Genomic DNA, 27,143 nt, shown 5'->3' with positions numbered 1-27,143 from the left:
AAGTGAACAAAAAGAAAGTTTCCTCCGTAACTCAGACCCCCTGCACACAGCACTGGGCAGTGCAGCTCCTTGGGATTCACAGCACGATGCAGGGGAATGTCTGCTCAGGGATCCCAATTGTACACGTTCTGCATCTTCAAAAGCACTTTAACCTCAGTCATAAAAGTAGGAGTCCATGAAGAATCAAATAATGCAAAAGTTCAGTAAACTCCTTTTGATATTTAAAGTGGAAAACGTGTTTATTAACATTCTTTCAAGCTTTCCTTAGTCAAGGCCATATAAAAAAATCTCCATGTTGAGTATATGGTTTTACTTTCTACATAGTTACAGAGGTATTATATAGAATTTACCTTTTTTGTGATACACTGGTAAGTACTGAGTTCTGTGAGACAGGTGTAAGCGCTTGTTTTCAAATCAGGTATTTGAAAAGAACAATTTTTTATATACAGAGTTTAGCAGACTAATGTAGCATAAAATGCTCTTAATAAGAGGCATATGAGCCAAGGATCAATATAATACTTACCTAAAATTCTTTTTCTATGTGGAACAAAATCTCTGTCTTGGGCATCCCCCAATTCCCACATCTTCACTGGAAACCAGACTACAAAGTAGTAGCAAGGGGGATAATTAATGTGCTTATGGTGGACCTGACCTTGTGAATTGCTCAAAACTAAACATATATTCTAAGTTTTCTTAACCTGGGAATTGCTCAATGGAATTTCTTAAACTCAGCTACTGTGGGAAACTCCAAAGGATTATTTGGAATCACTGCTTTGAGACAGAAGTGGAATTTCTTCTGCTGTTTCGATACACCAGCACACAGAAAATCGATCTGTTCTACATTTTCCTTTCAGTAGTGGTGACAGTTCTTAGGAAAACTCTATACAAACATGCAAATACAGGTTTTGTTGGGCTTAAGGGGTAACACATACCTACATGTAATAAATATTGCTCTCAGAATGACCCATTTGTAGCTACAACATGAAAATAAAAGTACTTCCAGAGAAATCCCGTTTCAACAAAAGACATTTAGAGTCTGTGTGATATTTCCATTGATATAAACTATTAACATTATTCATTAGCATTGTGAAGTCCAGTTTAACTGTTGGTTTTGAGAAGACAGAATGTGTGACTGAATACCTGCATCAAAAATAAAATCTATTGGTAATGATTTAACCCGAGTACTACTACACGAACTGCTGCTCCTATCAAAGAAACCAAATGGATTACAGATTAAAAGAGATTCCCTACGCAAAGGTTTGTAAATAGCCTTAAGAACCCTTTGTTCATACACTATTGGTCATTAGTAGTCTCAGACAGTGTTTGCCACTCTGTACTCCCTGTCCTCACTGGGCTGCAGCTGAACCACCACACTTTCTTCGTTCACGCCGTTCTCCGCATCGCTGCTGTCATTGTCATTGTCGTCCTCCTCGTACTCCGAGGACTCGGTCATGTTCTGCTGGGAATGGGACTCTGACAGAGCCCCGAAGGACTGTGTGCTGACCGAGGCCAGTGGTCTGAGCAGAGGAGTGTTCTCAGACACCTCGTTCTCCTCTTGGCTGCTGTCTGTCTCTGAGTCAGAGTCCCCCTGGGAAGGGACCACTTTCTGCTTACACACAGGGCAGGTTTTCTTTGTTTTTGTCAGCCAGGGGTCCACACACTTGCAGTGATATGCTGTTAGAAAATGAAATACAAGGACATCATTATCCAAGTGAAAAGGACAGGGAAACCTGCTAAACTGTGCTTCTGTTCAGTAACATAGGAGAATTTCGGAATGTAACTCACACAGAGAATTTTATTCCCAAGTTTGTTGGCACATAGCCTGTACAAAACACCTGACAGATTCAGAACTCAGCCACATGGGTATATGCAATGAATACTTGTGTTCTCTACCGAGTGAATGAGAGCAGTCCTGCAACAGGCCACATTTAAGGAGATAAACTTTAAAGCTTCTTGAGGAATTCTAACCACTCTGAAGCAGGCACGTCCACCATCAACATCCTCACAATGCCTCTAGCCTCCACACCAACATGTATCAAAGCACCTTGTTATTAAATAAAATTACTGCATGATTTTGTGGATTTTAAATTAGGTCTGCAGTTGGTACTGCAACTATACCGTGTTTAAAAAAAACCGTGTATAAGTGTCTTACTTATGGTATTAAAACCCCAACTCTGCTTAGTAACAGAGACTTGTACCTGGCAGAGAGCTTGTATGTACACAGGCCAGCACGCTGTGTTTAGTACGTGGTCAAGCATGTTTGGCAACATGTTCTCCACAAGAACTCATGGTGGTGGTTGGTGGTGTTGGAGTTTAGTTACCTCTGCAGTCCCCCACTGGGAGAGATGCCGTGGACCTGTTCTTTCTCTTCTGAGAACTCCTTGTTTATCAAGCTGGTTTGAAATTGGCTTTACACTGTGGATCTACAAAGCTCCTGTCACCGGCTGTGTATGGAAGGCTGTAACATCAGCTGCCTCTTTGGTAACAATATCTGTGATTGCTGTCACAGTGCCTGCTCAGAGCAGGAGTTCAGTGAAAAAAACCAGATAAAACTGTACCCAGCCAAAATGGCTGTAGTATAGTTATGGCCTGAGAGGCAGAGAGAGGGTCCCGAGCTAGGAAGGGTGAATCACATCTTTCTTGAGAGCTTTTATCAAAAATATGTTTAAATCTAGAGATGCTCTTGGGCCCAGGCCTCTTCTAGATTTCTAGATACAAGCACTTAAAATGCTTCCTTGTACTTAAAGGCAGTCAAAAGCAGTCGTCTTGTGGATAGATATGGACCTGACTGCTAAGTACACCTTTGCAGTGGGCTGGATTTGAGAAAGACTGTCACAGGGGAAATATCCACCAACGCTGACTTCAAGTGTAGTCAGGCAGTGGCTCTGCATGGACACAGGCTGCAGGGCAGACCCCTCCCTCCAGCCACACCTCCAGGTCACCAAAAGCTCAATTAGGTTTTATGGTTTATTTCTCTTGGGGAAAGCCTATTTTTTTTAACGTAGAAAGTATTACATTAAATACAGATAAGGGGCAGTGTCAAGCCCAGATTTTCTTTCATGTATACATCCAAGGAAAAATATGAAGTGGGAATGCTAGCCTTTTGGCTTTTAAAAGGAGAAAGCAAACTTTCTCTTTTCCCACTTTGTATGCACATTCCTGCATATTAGCAAAAAGAAATTTTATAAATCACTCACTAAACATATTTGCTGTGGGTTTTAGACAGTGTTCTACAGAGCTGTTTTAATCCAAATACAAACCTAAAATACAGCTGCTTACCGTGAGAGCATGGAAGGATCCTGAGCTTGTCTCCATCCTCATATTCATCCAGGCAGATGGCACACACATCATATTCATCTCCTACAGCATATAAGTGAGAATCAGCTTGACTTTAAAGGACTTGCAGCAGACCCTCAGCCTGACACACATCCAAGCCAGTGCTCCCCACTGCCCAGGCAGGGCAGCTCCTGCCAGCTGCAGAGCTACTCCTGGACTTCTGACCTCTTTGGGACCAGAGCTCATCCACTTCAGGATAATAAAAACATTTTAAACTGTGTGAAGTGCTATCTCTATAATATTCTTTCATGCTCACTGAAAGTAAGATAAAAGGATTTAAAATACAGGATTCACTTTACTATACAGGTATTAGTTATTGACAAAACTTAAGGCAGAAAAATAACAACAAATAAAACTGGGTAAAAAATAACAATCATAATAAGGAATGACAGTCTGGTCACAGGGGGGAGTTCAGTGTTTTGTAACTCAAACTTGACAGACAGGATACCCAGCACTGGCAGTACTGACACAGCATACACTGCTGTGGTACGTTATACGACCAAAGTAGAGACACTTCTCAGAGGTCAGTGCATTCCTCATCCATTTTTTTGTCAAGGGCTTTACAACATGGTCCTTCTATCAATTCCCATGGCTCTTTTCCTTTCCCTGAAGACACTGGCCTCCCAAGCTGCTCCTGTCCTGTGGTGGCTTTAGCCTAGCCACTCAATCCATTCGAGGGATGGGGAAAAGGGTCAGAAGGGAAAACGTCAGAAAATCCTTGAGAAAAAGCCATGGGTAAAGCAAAAGCTGGACACACAAGCAAAGGAAAATAAGGAATTCCTTCACTGCCTCCCATCAAAGCTTCAAGACCAAACAGCAGCAAGCAGAACACAGGGTTTAAGTTTGGTTCCTAAACCCTTTGCCTTAACATCCATGGATTCAGACATATCTCTCTCTCTCTCTCTCCAGGTAAAGACATAAAGTCCTGAACCTTTTGGTGCCTTCCTTACCCCTCTGCAACCAGGATTCTTTTCTGGGAAGTACACATGAGCTCCATGGAAGGGGAGGAAACTGCCCTTTCCAGAGGGGTCCGTAACAGGTTAGGGCACTTCATGAGTGATAAGACATATAAAGAACGAGCAAACAGGATCAAACCTAGCAGGGTCACAGGGAAGGCAGGCAATGCCTTTGCAAACTGGTTTCTAGAATTAAGAAATATGGCAGATCTTCTCTCTGTGGACATTGGTAGAGCAGCCAATTGGTAGAACAGCCATTCGTAGAAGCTCTGGGTGTGAAATGACTGCTCCTGGTCAGTAGGATTAGCAGAGGGGGGTGGTAAGTGGAAGCTGCTCCTGGTGGTGTTGGAAGCAGTTCACTAGGCTGGAGGAGTTACTGGTATTGTCTTATTACAAAATTGCCCCCAAGGAATGTATCAGTTACACACACAGGAGACACAAGCTCCAGCTGCACACTGCCCTGACCATGAATTGTTCTTTAGATGCACAAACTACTTCACCAAAACCAGCAGCTTGGCCCAGCCTGCCTCTCCCCGTCACACGGCTGTAAGCACACTGCCAGCAACCTTCCCATCACCTGACTGACACGGATGGGCGAGGGACTGGACAGTAACGGGGCCGAGTGCTCCCCCGCATCTTTGTCCATCCCATCACACGGGCAGTCAGCTGCCCAACACGTGGGGCTGGGTGTCCACACCCTGCTTACACACTGTGCAATAGGGGAAGGCACCAAGAAGCCCAAAGAGCAGTGCTGGAAGGTGACAGCTGCTCTTGAGTAGGCTCATTTCCCCAGGGCATCCCCCCGGCCAAGGAACAGCAGCACCCTCGGAAGCGGTGGAGCTTCACACCCATTTCTAGGCCAGGCAGGCACAGGTGAAGTTTCCTGACAGCACAGGTCTCTGTCCCACTCCTCCCCTCATGGCATAGCCATGTGCCACGAGCCCTGGGCCCCGCTGCTCCACCAGCACCCACCACATCCATCTGCAGCAGTGCCCCTGCTCCCCTTGTCCCACAGACCACACACCTGGACCAACCAACACGGCCAGGGCCTGCTCTCCCCGCGGCTCAGGGAGGGAGGCAGCTCAGCCAGCACCAGGGACACCTGGGCACCCAGGCACATGAGATTTCTCCTGGACTACTTCCCAAGCTGTTTCATCTCCACGACCACACATCCCTCAAGAACAGAAGATTTAAATTCTAAAAGGGACACTTTTCAGACATCTTTTTCTCAAATTCCAGTTACTGTAGCTTAGGAGCTGACTCAAAACCACCAAAGGAATCAGGAGAAATGGAAGCATGGACATTACTGCAAAATAAAGTATCTTGCTTAAATAAACTGTCTATGAGGAGTATTTAATAAGCAAAATTATCTTCTAACTACTTGGCACATATAAATAAAAAAAAAAATTTTTTTCAGAAACACAGAATTACCTATCCACACATATATGTGTGCTTTGAGCAATGAGAAATGCAAAACTACAGCTGCCAAGATTCCACAAGCAAAGAGGAAGGAGAACATCAAAAACAGCAATAAGATTCTCTCATACACTGGCTCTTTCATCATGTAATTCTGAGACACTATAGACACACACAACGAACTGAAAAGGACAGGAATTGACCTTCTTGAAGCAACTTTTTCCTTGCAAATTTCTCTTTAAAGTACAACATAATTTACTTTGTATTTTTATTCTAATTAGATTTCATAGGCAATCAATAAGAAAACCCAATAATTACTACTTGTTTTATTAGCTTAACATAATTTTAAAGAGTTAATATCAAATCCATAGAAGTAGGTCACTAGGGAAAGGCTCCGTTGGCCCTGCAGAAGAAAACACTTTTTTTTTTCTATGAGGCTGATTAACACTGCACAAATACTGTATCCTCTCAAACTGAACATCTGCTCTGCACAAAGTGAGAGCAACGTCGTTAATAATGCAGGGTGGCTTTATCAAGGGCAAAGTTCTGTCCCTGAACACAGGCACATCCCCTGGCCTGGTCTTTGTGCCTCAGCAAACAGATTCCCTATCGACACATGCCAGGTAGTAATCAATCATTTAACTTAACTGCTTTTTCCACCTTTTCTTCTTAGACCTTGCAATAGCTTGTGTGAATGACTATCAGATGGTAAAATGGTAACACATAAAAACAAAATGGAGAAGAAAAGTAGCAGATTTTTTCCTACTGTTAAGGAGTAGACTACAATAGAGAGGGCCTTAAGGCAGTTTTTCTATTTCACTGAATAAAGTAACAGCTTAATTCCTCAACTTTGTCATTAGATCTTCCATCAATTTATTCACTACAGAAAATCACAACAAGTATTTTGGCATTAAATTTGAATTGCTCTTGCCCTCACAGAAGTATTGTGATTAAATGAAAGGAGTATTCCTCCAGAAAGGCAGAGAAGTTAAACCCAAAAGATAGTTTTGTTTCTATACTCTCAACAACATCAGGCAACTTATGTGCCATTAATATTTACCAGTTTCCAGACAAATAATTATAGAATCATAGAATAGTCTGAGTTGGAAGGCCATCTATTCCACCCTTCAGCAATGAGCAGGGACACCTTTCACCAGATCAGGCTGCTCAGGGCCCCACCCAGTTGAATGTTTCAGGGATGAACAGCCATAACCTCTCTGGGCAACTTGTACCATGGCCTCACCGCCCTCTCTGTAAAAAGTTTCCTCCTAATATTTAGTCTGAATCCACTCTCTTTTAGCTTAAAACCATTGCCCCTTGTCCTGTTGCAAGAGACCGTGGTAAAAAGTCTCTCCCCACCTTTCTTATCAGCCCCTTTAGGCCCTGGAAGGGGCTCTCAGGTCTCCCTGCAGCCTTCTCTTCATCAGGTGAACACCCCCAGCTCTCCCAGCCTGGCTCCAGAGCAGAGGGGCATCAGCCCCCAGAGCACCTCCATGGCCTCCTCTGGATGCCCTCCAGCAGCTCCACATCTGTCCTGTGCTGAGGATCCCAGAGCTGGATGCAGTACTGCAGATGGGAGTTCCAAATAAAGGAAATACTGCATCACAGTGACTGACTGCTGTGGTCACTGGCAATGGGAGCCCAACAAGGAACTTCTGTGGAATTTCTGTACTGATTTTGCTGTATACTATGCAACGTTTTAATGCTCACCCATAGTCTGCTCTGCTCCCATTAAGAAATGTTAGAACTCTTCTATTTCAGTGAGAACAGGGTCAAGCCAAACTTTTTGTGTGCTTTCATTCCAAACTCTACTATCTATTTCAATGTACTCAAAATCACCTCTAAAACTTAACAGCCCCCTGATGTACAGTGTTTTGGTGTTAAACACAATAGGGTTCAATTAGTTATACAAAGAACGATCCACTTGCCTTTCTTAAACTTATGTACAGGAAGTTTCTTAAGCTGATCCTTCCTAAGCCGATTCCTTCTTGCTCTGTGTCTGTCTTGCACGAATTTTGTGATCTGGAAACAGACATAAGACAAAATGAACAGTAAGTTAAAACAATAAAAGAGCAATAAAAGTTTTGATTTATGCAGCTTTGCAGTAAGTTGGTCAAAAGGGAACTTCAGCTCACACTGAATCACCTCTTCCCTTGCCTGAACTCAAGGAAGAAGCCAAACAGGCCTAAAGGATGTTCTCCATGACCATGGCACTTGGAACTGAGAACACACAAGCTTTTTTTGGAGAGGAAAAAAAGAAAAAATTATGTCCATACTACATAAAACAATGGCTATTGCTGCAATCCTCTACTGAGGTGTGTGAAAAGCAGGAAGTACATTGCAGAGCAAAACACAATTCAGTAAGTTTGACTGGTTTTCTTTACAGATTTAGACTATTACAGACGTTTTAGAGGATTATTCCCACATTCATCAGAATTGTGTTTTTATATTATCTACAGTAGTAGTTTGGGGAGGAGTAAAGGGGATACTTGAAGCCATTGTTACACTTTACACTATGCGATACTAAGATAGCTAAATAACTAAAATAGCTTAGTATTATTAGTTATTTAGTTATCTAAATAACCATATTAAAGATTCTATTTCCATTTGATTAATAGTCCCTAATGCTATTTCTGTTTGATTTCTGATTCCAGCACCTGTGATATATGACATCATTTTTCAAATATGATGGCAAGCAAACAAATGAACAAAGGCCTGAACCAAAGTATACACACTAACAAGTCCTTTGAAATTTGCAGAGGTACTCTACATCTATCTGCACCGTGGGTAGGCAAACATGGAGAGTATCAATATTATAAACAGCATGAATATCTCCCACTTCAGGAATCCCTGCAAGGCACTGATAGACTTCACAACCAATTATTTCTTATAAGTAACGAGTTTTGGTAAAATAAAATTTGTATATTTTTGAAGGACATTTGAACCTAAACTGTTTGTTCAGATTCTTTTATCCCAGCTAAACCAGGAGCTGTATGCACAAACTGCATTTTTTCTGCTGTTTTTTCAGATCCTTAGTAACAATTAGAGTCTCACACTCATTTTCTAGTTAAAAACAAGATTGTCTCAAAAGAAGCAGGGTCAGAATAGAGAAGAATGAGGACCAAATCCAACCTGCAACCTCCCTGGGATCAAGTTCGCTGCACCAATTAATTGTCCAGTGCTCTCATCTATCAGGATTTCTGTTAAGGCCTCTCTAGACACAAGGGCATCAACGTCTCCTGGTTCAGTATCCTTGGCAAACTCACTCAGTGTGCCCTCAGCTCCAGTGTTCAGGTCAAGAGGCAGCTGTGAGGCTGATGAGCACCACTGACCCCTGACTGCCAGGAGGTGTTACCCCTTCAGTGCTGCTCCCTGAGCCAGACCCTCCCCACACCCACCCTCATGTGTACACATGAGCTTCAAGGGACACATTTTGTCCAGAAAGATACTGTAAAAGACTGTATCAAAAACTCTGATCACTTAGGGGTGATTTTTTTTTTTTTTAAGCATTCTGCTTTGTTTTCAGAGAGCTGCTGCAGCTGTGATTGTGCCAAATGTGTCCAGGATTGTCAGTGAAACACGTAACTTGCAGTGCAAAAAACACTAACACAGAATAAAATATTTTAAGAAAGTGTTTATAGAACAGTTGATGCATTACTTGATTTTTATTAAAAGGTAAAATAATAAATTGGGCACAGATTCCAAAAAGTGGGATGCTAAGTATTCTGAAATAACATACAGCTCTGCTATCTTACCTTTTCAAGGAGAGATGTCCCAACTGAGACCTTCTAGAGGCAGTGTATGTGCTGTGAGATGTGCACTCTGTGCCTGCACTGATCACTACCCTGCAGTACAAACCAGTGAGCCCTGCACCACTGAGCAGTGGCACTAATGATTATCCAGTCTGGTAAAGCAGGACATGCTCTCGGTGTACAGGAGCACAAGGACAGGTCACCCTGTATGGGGCCAAAAAGCAAGGGCTTGTGCAGTGCAAGAGTGGCAATGAGAACAATTCCCTGTAAGTAGTTAAAGGCAGAGAGAACACCCGAAAGGCTCATGATATGCCTTTGACAAAATTCTGCACCTATTTATTTTACCAAGAAACGAAAGGATTCCAGGTGAGCATGGTACAGGTGTGTGCCATACACACAGCTGTCACTGTTCCCTTACTGCATCCCTTCCTTAAACCTCAGTATGTGACAGCTCCCTGACGACCTGTTTGAAAGAAAAAATGTTATCAACAGAAGGAACTTACCATAAATATGACGATGAGAATAAGACAGATCCCTACTATTATTAAGAAGGGGATTAAGTAGTACTCCAAAGGAAGACTGAACTCTGGGATTAGCACAACATGGCCACTGTGGGGAGGAAGAATAAATACGATTTAAAAAAAAAATTAAAAGAAAAGGTTGTCACTAGACACACTACAGGAATCTTATCTGTGCACAACAACACAGAAAATTCAGCCGATACGCACACAATGTAAAGCCAATTAAATAAAAGGATAAAACAGTGTTTCTTAGGACATTTTTGGAGTTAAAACTACTTCCTGATCTCAATCATAAATCTAGAGCAACCAGGAAAACCACCTCACAGCTGCTTTGACAGCAGAATGAAAAAAAATAACATGATATCATAAGATACAGTGAAATCATTCTTATTTACTAAAGCATTGTGGGTTGCTCTCAGGCACAAGATTTTACCTGGAATACCTATAGCCTCTGTTATCACAAAATCCTATTTTAAATCCATAACTAATCAAAAGAGGCAATGACCTGATGCAAGGAATAACACAGCTGCATGTTAGGTAACCTACCCCTTTTCGTAAGTAAATTCTTCTTTAAGAGAATTGGCTGACGTCTCACCAATAAAGACAGAAGGAATGTCAATCTTCTTTAAAACTTCAACTGTATACAAAAAAGCAGGAAAATAAAACTATTATTATGTGGACACTCTATGGGAAGTCTTGAGACATAAGACTTAGCATTAGGAGACTATCCCAACAGGAAGACCTATTAGAATAGTGACATACAGACCAATGTACGTGCATGCTACAGCTTTACATTGTACAAATGCTATTATTTCTCCTAAACAATTTCTAAGGACTTTATTTGGGTATAAAAATCAAAATTCCTAATGGAATATTAAAGAGAGCATAAAACCAAAATATTTTGACAAGAAAGTCATCACCAGAGTAAGTTTAACCAGAACACCACTCTTTACTCAGAGAATTGATACAAGTCACACAGCTCCACTGATTTCCAGAATTTCTGACAACTTGCATGATTTTGTGATCTGGTTCTGTAAGTTTTAATAAATCTGTCTTCCCTCCTTTTCACTCCAGACATAAGTAAACTATACTAGAAACAACTGCAGTTGAGGTCAAAAAGAAGAAAGAAGAAAATGAACAAGTCCCAATCTTTATTTCAATCTCAAGAAACTGGATGAACGGTCTTCTACTTCTCTGCTTACCGGTGAAGGCAATAATAAATGAAAAATTATTGAAAGATAAATCCCATATTCCAGAAAACCTTCTCCTCAGCTTCACCTTATACTGATTTGCCCCCTACTGCTTCGCATTTAAGGCTCAAAGTAACCTGAGTTTAGACTGTATCAAAGCAGTCACGTTCCTCAAGTGTCACCTCACACTTCCAGATCTGTGTTTGTTGTGGACTTGTTCTACATCTTGATTTCTCAGTGAAACATGAAAATAAGATTTACACAGGTTAAGAATTCACTAAACCCACTTTCACGTAAGTGCCTGGGTTACTCAGATCCCATTTAGTTTGTGAGAGTTCATTCCTAGCTTACTCAATGATGTTTCCACTGGGAAAGAATTTATTTTCCTCTCATTTATGTTCTTGTTCCATACTGAGCAAGTTCAAAAACTGGACAAAATAAAGAAATGTCACAAAGAAAGTCATAGCAGCACTACAGACAAAAAACACACACCATAAAACAAACTCAACATTTTGACTAGACTACAAGATGTTCTGAACATATTCACTTCATGAAGGTTAAAACTGGAACAGCTATCATGAGAATCAAATAGTAAATCATGCACTGCTCTCTAAACATTCTTTTTCCAACTGAAAATAAGTACAGGTGATATGTATTCCTATGAAACTAGAATCCATTTGTCCAGAGGAACAGGAAAACGCACCCAACAGTGCAATAACAAAATGGAACCACTAACAATCACAGTTTGACTCCATGATCTCAAGGGTCTTTCCCAGCCTAAATGGTTCTGTGATTCTAAATACTAAAAAGCTGTATTTTAAAGTTTCATTTCCTTCCAAATGGATTTTTTTCTACTTTTCCTATATTTCTACTTAATTAACCACACATCAGCTATTTTCCACATCAGTCATATAAATCTCAGATTTAACCATTTAACCCAGAACACTTGAACTAAAATTTGGAAAACCACAAGAAATGCTCAGAGAAGGTAAAAATCAATGCCACTAATCATACACAAGTATACACATATGTTCTTATACAAATATCTCCCATTTTTAAATGTTAAAAGCAGAAGGATTTCTGTTTAGGGAGGGGTTGTTTCTGTTTTTGTTTCGTGGGGGCTTGGGGGGTTTTTTTCTTTGGTTGGTTTGTGCTGGTGGGGTTTTCAGGGGTCTTTGGTGGTGATGCTCTTGCCAGTGGGTGAAATGATTTTTCAAACAGGAGAGAAGAAGTGATACCTGTACTTACTGTCGTTGGATCCCATGCTTATGAGGTCATCAGAATCAACATTGTGAACTATAGCTGCCTTGTATCCAGCTCTCTGGGCATTTAAAACCTGTAAGCCACACAAAATACTTATTGGAAAGACTTCCAAACACAGTAACCTGTCTGTGCCCTGAGACAAGGTACACTTCCAGGAAGTTATTAATATGTATACAACATCATTTGCACTTATAAAACAAGTGTCTCCTTTCAAAGCAAAATCATATCATTATTCTTATACTCATGTAACTGGTATTTTTCCAGAAAACCAATATTGTCTGTAGGTAGTGTTTATATATACTAAAAATAGAGTTAAAAACTTTCTATGGGTAGTTAAAACCAATATTTGATCACAATTGAAAATAAAGGCACTAATGTAATCTAGAAATTACCACTTGATAAATGTGGAATATCTCACCTGAAATCCCAGGTATCAGAAGCTTTCTCACGGAAAAGGGCAAAAATTTTAAGTGGGTACAAAGCTGTTACCATCCTGTGCACCAGTTAGGTTTCTGAACTATACTCACATTTTTGCCAATACAAGCAAAGCTCAAGATCCATGTAAATGGCATTTACTACAGTGACTAACGTAAACTTAGATAAGTTACAACTATTCATCTTGGATACTGCATCCACCACAGTATAAAAACCCCTCACAAGCTGCAAAAAGCATTTAGAGGATCTCGAGAAACATCTGGGTTTCATCCTAACAATACTGATTCTCTTCCCATATTGCTAATGACTGTATTTCAAACAACAGGACAATGTTATTGGAAAATGTAGAATGCAGACACCTTGAGAAATCCCAATATTACAAAAAAAAATCCATTTAAGATGTCAGCATAGATGCACGTTTGGGGGTTTGGCCAATATTACATCATCACAGAAAATATCCATAAAGAAATCAAGATACAGCTATGCACCTACATTTTTAGTTTTCAACGTAAAACAGGAGAGATGGGACTTTCAAATTAACTCCAGTCTTTGTTAAAACCTGCATTCTGTCAGTCATGGGGTTAATGGGTAATTTAACTCACATCTTGGCACATGTGCAACTTCCTGGCAGAAACCTCAGGGCAAAATGCTGTACTGGGCATGCAATTATACGATGCAATGCTGCAATAGTGCTAACAACGTGCTAGAGGTGAATTCACTGGCCAGGGAGCACACACATACACACAGTCACCTTGGTAATGCTGATTGATCCACTTGCAGCCTTGCTCTTTGTCTAATATAAAATGTGTGAGAATCCCCTTTTCCATCAATATTACATGAAATATAAAACATAACCAAAAAACTCTTACATACAGAGCTAATGGGACTCAATCCTTAAAGGACAGACCATGGAAATCCCTCAATGGCAATGCAGAAATCTGCCAAATTCTAATCTGTTCCTTTAAGCATGTCTCCAGAAGCAATGCTGTCCCATCGGTGTTTGGACAGCAATTAGACCAGCAAAGAGGACATGGAAACCAGCAAGTAACCCTTTGCCCTTCCTTTTCCCTACTGAGCCATATGCACATGCAGGTTCACAGGGCAGAATGTGTGCCATTCCCGAGTTTGATGTGAAGTCACATTACACGAGCAGTGAGACTGCCTCTGCAGCTGGAATCTACAGTCTGGGTAGAATTTACATGTTTAAATCACCACGTAACCAAACAGCAGCAAATATGGCTGAATCTCCCTTTAGCTCATAAAAGTCAACAACAAACTTGAAGAGTCCTGTTTTCCTTAAGACATCCTTAGCTATAGCATGCAAAGGGGTCATTTTCACAGAAACCATATATTCTATCCAAGCACAGATAATTCTAATTTTGCATTTTCAAAATCAAAGAATGTTAAAGGCTGGAAGGGACCTTAAAGATCAGTGCACTGGAGTGGGTCTCGAGGAGGGCAGCAAAGCTGTTGGAGGGCCTGGAGCACGTGTCCTGTGAGGAGCAGCTGAGGGAGCTGGGGTTGTTTAGTCTGGAGAAGAGGTGGCTCACGGGTGACCCTGATGAAGCTCAGGGATGACCATTCTCTACAACTGCCTGCCAGAAGGTTGCAGGCAGGTGGGTGTCGGGCTCTGCTCGCAGGCAACCAGCAATAGGACAAGTGGACAGAGTCTTAAGTTGCACCAGGGGAAATTCAGGTTGGACACGAGGAATTTCTTCACAGAAAGAGTGGTTAGATATTGGAAGGGGCTGCCCAGGGAAGTGATGGAGTCACTGTCCCTGGAGGTGTTTAATGACACTGGATGTGGCACTCAATGCCATGGTCTAGTTGACAAGGTAGGTCAGACTTGATCATCTCTGCTTTGTCTGCCTGGAGACAATAAAATTCTCCCTCCCCTTCATATCAGTATCTACCCTACTGTTAGCTATAGATATTTTTCTGAAGTACCAGTAAATTCTCTGAAAGAGAGAGGAAAAAAGAAATAGTAATAAAAAACAACTGAAGAATTCTTACCTTGACATCGAAGTTGCACTCCAGCCTTCGGATTAAGACAATAAAAGCACCAGAGGAGTTGTCTCTCAGTGGAGGTGGGGCTATAGGCTCACACGCATTCTCCGGTTTGGAATTTATTAGAAATCCCTAGAAAACAAGAACAGAAACAGGAGCTTCTTTTCTCTTTGTCTTAACAAAAGAGTTGGTAGACAAGAATAAAAACACATTTTCATACAATAGCTAAGCAAATTCTTATCATCAGCTTAATCCTATATTGCAGCAAGATTTCTGCTACTTCCCTATTTATTTTAAGTCCTCAGAATCTTTATGTCTGTAAAGAATTAGAAAGTTATAAGGAAAATACAGTTTTTCTAATCACCTCATACTCAGACTCTGCAGTATAATTCAACATAAAGAGGATGGCATATACTACATTAATAAAGTGTTAACTATTATGGTAAGACATATGGAGACTAATCAAGAAACCAGAAGTACAATGGCCTAAGCAGCACCAACACAAACTCAGCACTTGCCAATTAACCAGGGAACACAAGGAAAGGTCTGTGTGACCCTAGCACAGACCTATCACACAAAATAGCTGGTTTGCTCTGGTAAGGAAAGAGCACACAATGTGCTACAGCTGAAAGGTTCCCAGAAGTAGGAAACTCTGGCAATATCAGCCTCGAAGCAGTCTTTGGACTGTTTTTAGGTGGCTGAGTTAGCCCTCCACCACTGACAATGTCGGAGTAGAAACTCTCCTAATCTCACACTTTACATCTGCTGAAAACTTCAGCAGCTTCTCTTATGGGAAACATGCTCCTCTAGACACAGGATACCCCGGCACAATCCCACTCCCCCAGGCTGTGACTTCAGGGCTGACCACCTCCTCCAGCCCTCCTCCCCAGGGCTGGAGCCACCCCGAGCTGCCAGCACCCTGCACTGCCTGCCTGAGCTCTGAAGGGAGCAGGCTGGCCCTTCTCCCATTGCTAAAATGGGCTTGCTTCCTTGGTCAGCTCTCTATATCACCTGAGAAGGAGCTTCTTGATTAACTAGATTAATGTTGGTTAATTTGTAATTGGGTTGGTATTATTTAGATTCCCCTCTTTCAAGTCTCTTCACAATAGATTGTGATTACCAAGAATCAGAGAAATCCAGACTGGACACTCTGAGGTTTTGCCTACCCTTCCTGTGAAATGCCTCTCCTCAGAAAATCACTTTCTTGGGCTGTGTTTGTGATAAGTTGTACTTATCACAAGCGACGGAAGCTTCCAGACACTAATGCACTGGAACAGCCTTCGGCAGAGGAATACTCCTACAAGATTTCCACTAGTTTACATCATATCTAAAGCTAAAGCAAATTATTGTGCAGGTAAAGAGCAGTGAATTGCCAGAAAATAAGAATATAACTAATGTGTTTTATGCAAATAAAGATCATTAGAAGTTGCACTGCTATGGGCTCGAGAAATTATTGCTACAGTTCTAGATATATCCTTAAACTCTCAGTTTTCACTGACAACTTTAGATAAACAGAGATGTCATCACCTGTGTAGAAATAATTATACATAATAAGTGATATAATTATATATAAACATACATATTAACTGTGAGTTTAAATATATGTTTATATACACAGTTTATATATAAACATACATATTTTATATAACATATACAGTATACAGTGTGTATACATGAACTGTCAGTTTAAATGTACTGTTTACATATAGTCTTATACTTTATCCATAAATACATATTACTCATAAAGCTTAACCTGAAACAAAGAGAAGCATTTTTGTTTGGAGTAACTTTGTTTTTGTAATAATACCCCCTGTGGCAGAAAAGCTGCACCGGCAATATATTCTTTGCCAAGTTTGTGGTGACAGGCACAACATTACACAGCCTGCAACAATCAAAAGCAATACCTGAAAATTCTACAGTGATGTGCTGCAAGCCAATGGTGACTTGGGTCCCTAAGGTTCCCCAATTCCTCCAGCACACACTGCTCAGGGTACAGGGCTTCACACAAAGCCTTTACTCTGCTTTAACCAGAGTTAAAGGGGCCGTGTGGAACCGACTGCCCTCGCCAGAGGGGTTTTACACAAACCACAGCCCACCACATCACAGGTCACAAAATGCAGCCACACACTGGCTTCTCTTTAATTCTGCCATACATTCTTAACTATCTTTAATCGAGGACCATCTAACTGAGCAGCACCTACACTTGTGCTTTGGCACTGGCTATTACAGAATCTGACAGATTGTGTTTTACAACTTGCATACTAATAAATCTTAATTACAAGCATTGAAAAAGTATACCACTGTCATCCTATTGCAACCAATATCACAGCAGTTTTTAAACTAATTAAAATCTTAATGCAAAGGAAAAAGTTTTAGTCTAATATTCAGGACTAAACTTGTTATTACTTCTACACAGGTGATGACACCTACCTTAAATAAGACAGAGCTGTCTAACAGTTTAAAAGGTTAAAATCAAAGCTCCTTATATCTATTTTTGATGTATTCAATTGGCTCACTACTTGGGTAAATCACTTAATCACCGTCTGTTATACAGCTCTAACACCACTTCTCCCCATGATGACACCCACTGGGCATGGAAATGAAGTCTGCTCGAGGGGAGTTGCAGAGAATTTTGAGTTACAGGAATTGTTACAGCACTTTATTCCCCCTTGCAATTAAAAGGGCAACACACAACTAAAGAGTGACCCACCCTTGGACTTTCACACCAGCTTTGTTTTTTGCATAGTGGTTACTCACAACACTGCAACACCAACAATGCTGCAGAGCCAGAGTCTGGGGCCAGACACACTACACACAGAAGGAACAGGCAACTCTTATCTTTTTTAGTTTACAGAGAGTAAGCAGATACAGTTCTCTTGATATATATTCAGGGCATTTATATATATATATATTTTATTTATTTCACCTTCAAGCCTTCTGCTGGTAGTCTGTAGCCAAATCTAGCAGGTAGGTCATCAAAAGTCTGGGTTCCATTTTCAAGGTTGTACTAAGAGAAACAAACAAACAAACAAATAAATAAAATCAGGTTTGCAACAAGATAGAAATAGTTAGCAAGTGTAAACAGAAATAAACAACACTGCATTCTTTTAGATTAAAATATTTATCAGACATAGGACATCTTGTGACCATGTCAATGAAATCACAAAACTGTTTATTCCACTTGTCTTCCACTCATCCAGCAACATCATTCTTTTCTTATCTAGCTGTCAAAATACAAAAGTAATAGATATTTTGTTAAATTATTTGTACAGTAAATCTTTCTTTCTACTGTCTAAAACTCAAATACCATCATATTTGCAGAACAGAAACTAAAAACTAAAAAAAAAATCTAAAGAGCTGGAGGGCTTAGGTGTAGAGCTTTTATTGGATGGTGATAGCAGGTGTTTTGCCCTGAATTCACTTGTGTACAGGGAAGAACAGCTTTCAACAACTTGTAGGCAAAGAATATGCCACCCCTTCCCAACTCCCTGTTATCCATTCAGGTTAGTAGCTGAAAAGTATCTCTACAGTTTTGTTTTATAATAACTATGAGTTTTCACTTCAAAACAGAAGAATATTGTAAGGATATAAATCTGTGGAAGCTTTGTTTCATCTTTCCTTGTCCATCTTCAGCAGCTCTATGCCATGCCTGACCAACACAGAAGTCATACCAGAAAAGGTGCAAACTGTAAGTATGCTACATTTTTTTCATATAAAGTAAAACAAGTATTTCCTGCAAAAGCTGTGAACTCTACAGTAACTGATTTGAACGTGTGTCAGTTATAAGTTGTACTAAATGGTTTAGTGACTCAGAAACGTTTGTCTATCATTGTATCATCACACTGTCACACACAACAGCCAAGTAAGGATCATGTTTGCTTCACAGGGACATTTTCTACCAGCCAGACTTAGACAGAAGAACTCAAACTATAGCTCAGAGACAAACACTGCTGTGATTTCTCTGAACTCCTCCAAAGGAGCAACATTTTGAAGGAGCTTTCTTCCCACAGACTCTAACAAAATTGAGGGGAAAGAGGTAGGAATGGAGCCAAGTTTCAAGGAAGCTTCCTTGTTCTGTGTAATCAGTGTGCTCCACACAGTCTCTCCTCCCAGCCTTCCACCACACAGAGCACCAGTGCACCACCTTCTTCAAAACATCCTTCCTGAGCTCGTGCCACTGCCAGTTCTTGTTTGAATTACTTGGCAAGCCCCAGCTAAAGCCAAGAGTCAGACACAAACCTATTTATTTTTACTCCTTTTTCATAAAATAACCAATTCTGCCTCAAATGCATGTAACAGCACTTTACACATACACGATCCTTCATTTGAAGCTGCAACTATGTGAGAACACAGAAGCATAAAGACTCTTAAATTAGAAGGGAATAGAAGAATTTCGTTCCTTAGTGAACCCAAAACTAGACCAGTTTTGCTAACAAATGGGTAATCATGAAACTGTGAAATCTCTCAAGATTGTAAATGATCTGTACACCAGCAATGCCAAGTGACACTGCTAACATTCTCTCTTCTGAGCATTCCACTGGCTCCTTTGTGCAGTAGTTTTAGAGCCTACTTCAAGATATTCTCAGAATAAATCTGCCACTTCCAAACATCCAAGAATAAAAGACACTTCATTTTTATATGGAATCATTTTAGAATACTGCACACAAAAACTTAAATAGAAAAAATTAAACTAAACTTCCAAAATGCCCTATTTTTCTTCTTTGAAGTTGGGGGGGTTGTTTGTGTTGTTTTAAATAATCCTTATAAGAGAGGAAGAAGCAAGAATAAAAGTCAAGTTTTTTTTGAAAAGAGGAAGCATGGGCTTGGTGACAGAGGAAAGGGGGATAGGAAATCATGTTTACAGTAGAGTAACAGTTTCAAATTTCACAATAAAATGGTCACATCAGTGTTATAATTCAGCAATTATCTATCTGCATTGTTTCCCTACTTTTTTCCTACAAAAAGTATTGATAGAATAGTAACAACCTGAAGATCCAAATAACATACTTCAGTGTTCATCAACCCCATGCTACCATAAACTTTTAAGAATTTTTATGTTAAAGTTTGGCTTCAAGGGCTTGTCACTGTTCTCCCAAGTTGATATGGTATTAAAAACTCCTCTGTATATCACTGGAATAAGCAGAGAACACAGAGCCAACAGTACTCAGGTTTAATCATTTCAGTAGCTTAAGCTCTATCCTACAAAGACATTTATGACGTCCTCCTTAAAACTTCACAACATACCACATTGGTAATAAACAGCAAAACAAAACCTTTTCCCACTGACCTATGTTCATTATACTGTTTATTAGCCTGATGACCTGAAATTCTCCACACCCCAAAATTTTTTCCTTAACGATAGCAGATATTTTCAGCTATTTAAAAAAATAGCTATGTCTAGGTGTAGTACTCACAAAAAACCTTCCTGACAAGGCCTCCAGCACACCCATGAATTATACCAGCCATAGAAGATTACTTATTTACATCCAGGAACTGTACAAAATGGTATCCATCACCAAAACTTAAACTGCTGTCTAAGCCAAGTCATGGAATTCTTTTAACAGGATTATAACATGCTACAGGACATCTGGTCAGAGTGGAACTTTGTAAATGTCTAAGGGAATTAAGTGCTTTCACTGTCATGGTACCTGAGCACAAATCATCTACAAAGTTGTTTGAAAATGTACAATTCATTTTTTTATTGAAATAAACTGTTAAGGCAATTCCATTTCAAGCAACATGCTGTAATATTTATTGTATTAACTGATAAATTAATAGAATAGTTAAAAAGAAGATTCGATTTCATAGACATTTCACCTATGTAGAAAATATACTTACTGCTAAAATATCTGCCTCCACAGGTAAAAGATTCAGGAAAGCAAATAACTGCACAGTCACAATAGTGTATATCTGAGTGGCAGACAACATCAGCATTCCTATTGACAACAGCATATTTTATTCAATACCTGCAAGAAAAAAACCAGAGTCAAGGCACATAGCAAATACTTTGCTCTGTCATTTTATGGGGCTCTCTTGGTAAGTAAGCACTTTGCCAGAGAAGTATGTAAAATGTTATTTGACATATACTTTTGAGAAACAAGTCATCTTAAAGTTATATCATTATTTTAGAATAGAAGTCTCTTCTGTCAAGACATGTAACCTCCACAGGAGGGACTGCATGCAAAAACCACAAAGTTGTAAGAGCAGCACTTCAAAAAGCTTTAGGCACCATACAGCAATACAAGGGATGAATGTTCACATTGTATTAATCATCCTTAGAGACTCTTCATTTTAAACTTCCCTTCTTCCAGCATAAATCCAAATCAGCAAAATACCTCATATACTTGGAGTAAGTACACTAAAAGCATTTATTCTAAATATACAGTGCTTTTGCAAGTGAGACAAACATGTAACAAACACAAACCAGCTGTATCAACCTCAGAGAAACTCAGAGATGCTCCAACATGACACCTGCTCTGGGCAGCAGCTCTGGTCCCCTGGAAAGTGTGCATTTTTGTGCCTTTTAAAAACAAGGACACGAGTACTCTGTAAAGTTTGCTTAGATGCATGTCCCCAGCTCCTGACTTTAAAAGGAAGTCAATTCTGCTTTGCTAGTAAGGGCCTGCAAACTTATGCTCTCATAATCCACAAACATATGAACAACATGGCACAAATGTGCAACTAAAATCCACTAAATATTATGTTTAATGTAGTAAGAAATTGTGTTTCTGCTAAGCTTCCATTTCAAATGCTCAATACCACGTGCCCACAAGCATTTCCTCCAATGCGGGGCTTTCGGTTCTTACACAAACACAAGGCTGTCCCACAGTCCACACTCACAGGGAGGTAACAATTCCAATAGCAAAACCCTAGAGTCAAGCATCCAAAGTTGCAGTTGGGTGAGGGGGCGAGATTGAGCCTCAATCTATGCTATCAAGAAATGCAATCTGAACTGCAGGAATGGTTAGCTGACAAAGGGACAGAGACTTCCTGAGAGGAAGGATGTGGAGCTGGGAAAGATTCCTGTCCAGATGCTCATCACACTTCTCCCCCATTTCCCATGAGCTACATGTAGAGGCATCTGCCCTGTTGGATATTCCCAAAATACAGGACGGATTAATGCCATGCACCTCTTCCCCCAAAAAAATTAAACTAGTGGCTTTTTTTATCTACAACTTTACGCTTTCACTTTCTTTTCCCCAGATGTCATATTCTATCAACTTTATTCATCAAAGCAGAGCTCCCATCAATGCAGTTTCACCAAGCTGCCAGTATAAGATGTTCTGGATCATTTATTAACAGTCCTTCCATCTAGGGAACCCGAGAGACAACAACCAGTGTTCATCCCCGTGTCATGCTCCTACGGGGCATCCTACTGCCCAACTGCCCATCCTACAGAGGTCAGTGGGACAGCTACAGCAACACAAGCTCATGGGGGAAAAGACTCGGTGGGATTCTGCACTGTGATCCACCAGGATGGACAACTGCCTCTGTCTGCCGAACGTGGTCTTAAAAGAGAATATCAAAGAATTCTTTCACACAGAAATTTTATTCAAAACAAAACTACTAACTGAGGTAATTTTAGTGCTTAAACAACTACTTTTTTGGTTTTCTTTGACAAGGGCCATCTAAACAACAAAAACTCTTTAGAGCATGGAATAGAAATGGAGAATTACACTATCTCAGCCTCCCCCAGTAGCCTTACTACCTCGGGACAGAGTAAGAAATCATCATTAATTCCCAGAAATTCCCTGGCATCCGGAACAGCCCCATGAGAACGGTGGCAGTCACTGCAAGGGAGCAGAAGCCAGGAGGAACCTCCCTCCAAGGTTTCTCTTCTAAAGGCCACAACACCCCACAGAACGGGGCCTCTGCTCTGCACCAACAGTCACGACTGACCACCCCTGTGCTGCTGCTACAGGCACAGGCCAGTCTGGAGACACACAGTGACCAGCTGTCTACAGAGGAACTTCAGATTCCTCCCAGCCTTAGCTACAGCACCATAAGGGGCAGGCAGCCTCTTCAGAACACAGAAAGCACAGAATATCTTATTCCCCTTATAAATACTCACACCTAAATGTGACCAAGCTAGAAAATTCAATATTCAGAATTCAAATACATGTGATTCAGTACACCTTGAACTCCCAAGTACCAAACAAGCACCAATGAAGTGCTACATTCTGCAGGAAATCTAACCACTTCCATTGCTTTATGTAAGAGAACTGCTCAGTTCACAGATGGATCAAGTCTGGGATTCTTCCAGTCTCAAAGTAAGAGATTACTGGAAATAACATAAAATAGTCACAACAAAAAACAACACAAATACGTGGGATCCAATATTGCTGTAAGAGGTAAAATAATTCATGGACAAGTTTTAAAATAGTATGTGCTTAATAATACAATTATCAGAACACCTAGATCTCCTCTAACTTCTTTAATTGGAGGAATTAAAAGTACTTCCAAATAATTAAACTCAATTAGGCCATCCAAATTGTTTGTATGATTGCTGAAAACCTCCAAATTGCAGCTTCTTATAGAAATGGTTTCATGTGGATTTGTTTTCATTTGACTGTAGATATTTCATTCTGAAAATTTTCTGTTGACTGACCAGAGAAATCACAGCCAACACTACTGCTTTCTTTTTCAGAATCAAGAAACACCTAAGAATTCCTGTCTTCCTGTCCTACCCTTCGTGGGCTTTTCAAGCAAAAAGCATTATCCCATGATGTAAGGTTCTCAATGTTAATTAACGCAAATATCAGAGTCAGATTTGATTTCAACTAACATGAAGAGAATTAGAATTCATTATTATTATTTGGAGGAAACAGCTGATATTTTCAAAAACAGTTCTCATAATTCTGACTTAGTCATTCAGACATATGATGCTTTGTGAAACTTTCAACTAGTTCATGAGAACTGAAGTTACAGTCACAGGAACTGGTAATGAGTTACAAAATTAATGAATTTTTATTGCTAAATTAAGACTTAACAGCTTTTCTCATCAGCCTGCCCTAAAAAAGGAGGACGCTGGTGAAGCTGGAAGGACAAAAGAACCATTGTTTGAAAAATACAGCCATTTTTACTATGACAGAAGCAACAATACACTTGAAGCTATCACAGCACTTTAACCAACACAGTAAATTCAGCACATACCTTACAACAGAGAGAAAAGCACTAAAGGAGCATTAAGCAAGGTTAGAAAATACCAGAATTAAATTGGTCCTTGCCAACAACATGCACGTACAGTGAAGTTTCCCTGTCAAAGCTACATACATACAAGTTCTTCTGGGCCCAGGAACTACTGCCTCAAGCACAAGCCAAAAAGCCTTACAATTCCTGAAATTCAGTGGCACTTTGGAAAGCACCCCCCTCTCAGATGAGGCAAGCAGCTCAGAGGACACAAAAAAACAGGTGCATGGAATTAAGGGCTACACTGTAAACCATACAACAAAAGTTAAACCTGACTCTGCAGTAACCTTCAGCACTTTACACCTGATTTTCCAGTGTGTACAGGCAAAGTTGCCCATAAATAACTTTGGGCATTTCTTCCCACTCTGCATCCTAGAACTCACAAACCAAAGCCTGAGGTGCTGCATCCCTCTGTCAGGGACTGAACAGGGCAGAAACATGGATGGGAAAGGTGGGGAGTGCTGGACCACAGCTACGAGCAGCAAGATATCCCTGAAGTAAACACACTAAGCACATTTATGACAGAGGTCACAAAGACATTACATGGCACAAGACACAGACAAGAACATTGGGGCTTTTGGTAAATATCCACAAACCAGACCGCACAAACTACATATAGATATCAAATTTTCACACATTTGTATCTCAATCAACTCAAAATGTGTTTCAGAGCAGAAGACAACACAAAGCAATCCCATGTCCACACAGTTATGTACATGCTTCAACTTTCTCATTTCTCTCCTACTTGTGAAAAAACCCAAGCTTGTACATCTGTATTAAACAATCTTAAATTCTACTTGAAGCCAAACAAGATAATGATGCTTACAGGAATAACAAAAATCATATGAACATACAGAAGCTTTGTTCTGACACACACCCAGTGACAACATTCCAAGTAGTTCCATAACCTTCCAAAATTCCTTAAGCTACACAGCTAATACCAATAACTGTCATTCACATCCCTCAAGCCCCCCATATCTCTGACTTTTTGCGTTTCGATGCCACCACATCACTACTGACCTAAATCTCCATCTCACACCTCTCACAAAACTGCACACTGATGCACACAAAGGAAAATCCGCGTTAGACCTGTTAAGATGAAGGAACAATTCCTCTCAATTCACTTTAACTTATCACTGGGAATTTGGCTGTCAGCCAGCCAGAGTCCACACTACTCGTTATCCTGCCATACCAACCAGCACCTCGGAGCACAGCCAGCCTCAGGAACCACACACCGGGCCGAGACGCGAAACGCCCAAGCAAGGGTCGAGCTTTCCCCGGGCCAGGGGTGACGCTCGGGAAGAGCTCCAACAGCTTCCGCTCCGCTCCCTCCCGCGGGGTCGGACAGCGCCGAGGCCGCGGCGGCTCCAGCCGAGCCCAGCCCTGGCTCCGCCTGAGCCGCGCTGAGGACCGCGCCCCGCCTCGCCACTCCAAGAGTGGAGGCAAATAAGAGCTGCGCAATGAAGCGCTGAGTGCTCAGCGGCTGCACAGCCCGGGCGCCCGGCGGCGGGGAGAGCCCGGGGGGCGCTGCGGCCGCGCCCTAGGGCAAACCTGCGGCCTGGGGGCCCCGGCGGTGACCTACGGCCCAGCCTGGCCCAGCCTGGCCCGGCCCGGTCCGGCCCGGCCTGGCCCAGCACTCACCTGCGGCCCAGCCCCGCGCTCACCTACGGCCCGGCCCGGCCCGGGCCGGCCCCGCGCTCACCTGCGGCGCGGCCCGGCCCGGCCCGGTCTGGCCCGGCACTCACCTGCGGCCCGGCCCCGCGGCCCGGCCCCGCCTAGGCCCACGCCATGGCGCGTTCCGTGCGCTCGGCGCCCGCGCCGGAAGTTCCGCCTGACGGCGCGCGGCCGCAGGCACCGCTCCGAGGCAGTCCATTGGCCTCTCGGGCTGTCACTCAGCCAAGGAGGGGCGGGGCGGGGCCCCACATTGGACCCGCCCGCGGGGGGAGGGCGGTGCCGCTCCCGCCCCGCCGCCAGGGGGCGCGCGGCGCCGGGCGGGGCCACAGCGGTGCTTCAGGACGGCCCGGCCCGGCCCCGGGGAGGGAGCCACGGGAGGGAGCCGTGTCGGGAGGGAGCCGTGTCGGGAGGGAGCCGTGCCGGGAGGGAGCCGTGTCGGGAGGGAGCCGTGTCGGGAGGGAGCCGTGCCGGGGCCCCGCCGTGCCGCCACAGAACTCCCGCAGCCTGCGGTAGGAGACAGTGCGGGGCTGGAATTCCACCGGCACGTGTGCGTGCAGTTCCTACGGCTGGGGGAGGTCTTGTCCTAAACAGCAACGCCAAACTCGGCCAAGAAAGGAGACAGAATTAATCTGAGCGTAAGGACCCCCACCGGCCTCTCGGGAGCTTGTACCTCTTTCCCAGCCATAACATTGCAAACACTTCCTGTAGATATATCTATGGCAATTTATAAGCTTATAAATTGAAAAAATTATGCTGGAACACGTCTGTTGGCAGGCACGGCATTTCACCTGGGAGTGCGGGACGGCCGCACAGTGCCCGTGACTGTCGGCCGCGTGGAAAAGCACAGCACTGTCTGAGGAAAAGCCATTGTCTCCATCTGGTAACAAAATGCAGTAACGTGTTTCTCCACCCGCTATTCTGTTGTAAAACGAACCCTTCAAAAGTTGACCAGCCTTTCTGTTTAATAAAATGAACTATTTCTTAAAGGAAAGAAGAGTTACGAGAAGATGTTATGCATCATTTTAGTAACTTACCACCCTGTTTTTGTTTTTTCTTTTTTTTAACATGGTAGGAACACGCATTTTGCTGTGGTTTCAGCACACTGGAGCAGCAGCACCAGCGTTTGGGCGGCACAGCGCAGCGAGATCCCTTCGTTACCGGGGCTGTAAATGGAAATGGGCTCGAACCGCAGATCTACAGATAGCAGAATTATCAGGAAGCGCAGGAAACACGGAATTATAATTTTATTCTGTTGCAGCAACACGTACTTGGAAGGGGACCCGTCACCCCGGCCCCCCCAGCGCAGCCCGTGCGCGCTGTCCGGGACACCCCCGGCCGGTCCCGGGACAGCCCCTCCTGCGGGGCGGAGCGGCCGCGCCCCGGCCCGGCCCCGCGCAGGCGCCC

At 42.1% G+C, this 27,143-nt stretch overlaps 1 protein-coding gene across 2 annotated transcripts; it reads right to left on the bottom strand.

The window, feature by feature from the left end:
- Positions 1 to 212: 212 nt before the first annotated feature.
- Positions 213 to 25,914, bottom strand: RNF13 (ring finger protein 13). Of its 2 annotated transcripts, none has more exons than XM_064665610.1 (10): positions 25,811 to 25,914; positions 20,715 to 20,842; positions 17,803 to 17,883; positions 14,883 to 15,008; positions 12,420 to 12,507; positions 10,528 to 10,618; positions 9,964 to 10,069; positions 7,637 to 7,730; positions 3,280 to 3,360; positions 213 to 1,674 (listed from the first exon to the last, which is right to left on the bottom strand). In XM_064665610.1, exons 2-10 carry the CDS (start codon positions 20,826 to 20,828, stop codon positions 1,313 to 1,315), a joined length of 1,143 nt encoding a protein of 380 aa, XP_064521680.1. In that variant the 5' UTR covers positions 20,829 to 20,842; positions 25,811 to 25,914; the 3' UTR covers positions 213 to 1,312. The 2 variants fall into 2 exon arrangements, with proteins under 2 accessions (XP_064521680.1, XP_064521681.1); XM_064665611.1 differs by lacking the exon at positions 25,811 to 25,914 and adding an exon at positions 23,867 to 23,884 and having other exon boundaries at positions 20,715 to 20,843.
- Between the last annotated feature and the right edge of the window lie 1,229 nt (positions 25,915 to 27,143).

This window comes from Pseudopipra pipra, chromosome 10 (assembly GCF_036250125.1).
Source record: "Pseudopipra pipra isolate bDixPip1 chromosome 10, bDixPip1.hap1, whole genome shotgun sequence".
NCBI lineage: Eukaryota > Metazoa > Chordata > Aves > Passeriformes > Pipridae > Pseudopipra > Pseudopipra pipra.
Note: the sequence above shows the minus strand (reverse complement) of the source record. Positions and strands in the feature narration are given on the sequence as shown.

What these genes read in the sequence shown, in the direction of transcription:
- RNF13 (XM_064665610.1), bottom strand. Translation starts at nt 20,828, where the DNA reads ATGCTGTTGTCAATAGGAATGCTGATGTTGTCTGCCACTCAGATATAC. An exon ending in AAGCATGGGATCCAACGACA is followed by an intron (nt 10,619 to 12,419) that starts GTAAGTACAGGT and finishes TTTTGTATACAG; the next exon opens with TTGAAGTTTTAAAGAAGATT. An exon ending in TTCTCATCGTCATATTTATG is followed by an intron (nt 7,731 to 9,963) that starts GTAAGTTCCTTC and finishes GTCTGTTTCCAG; the next exon opens with ATCACAAAATTCGTGCAAGA.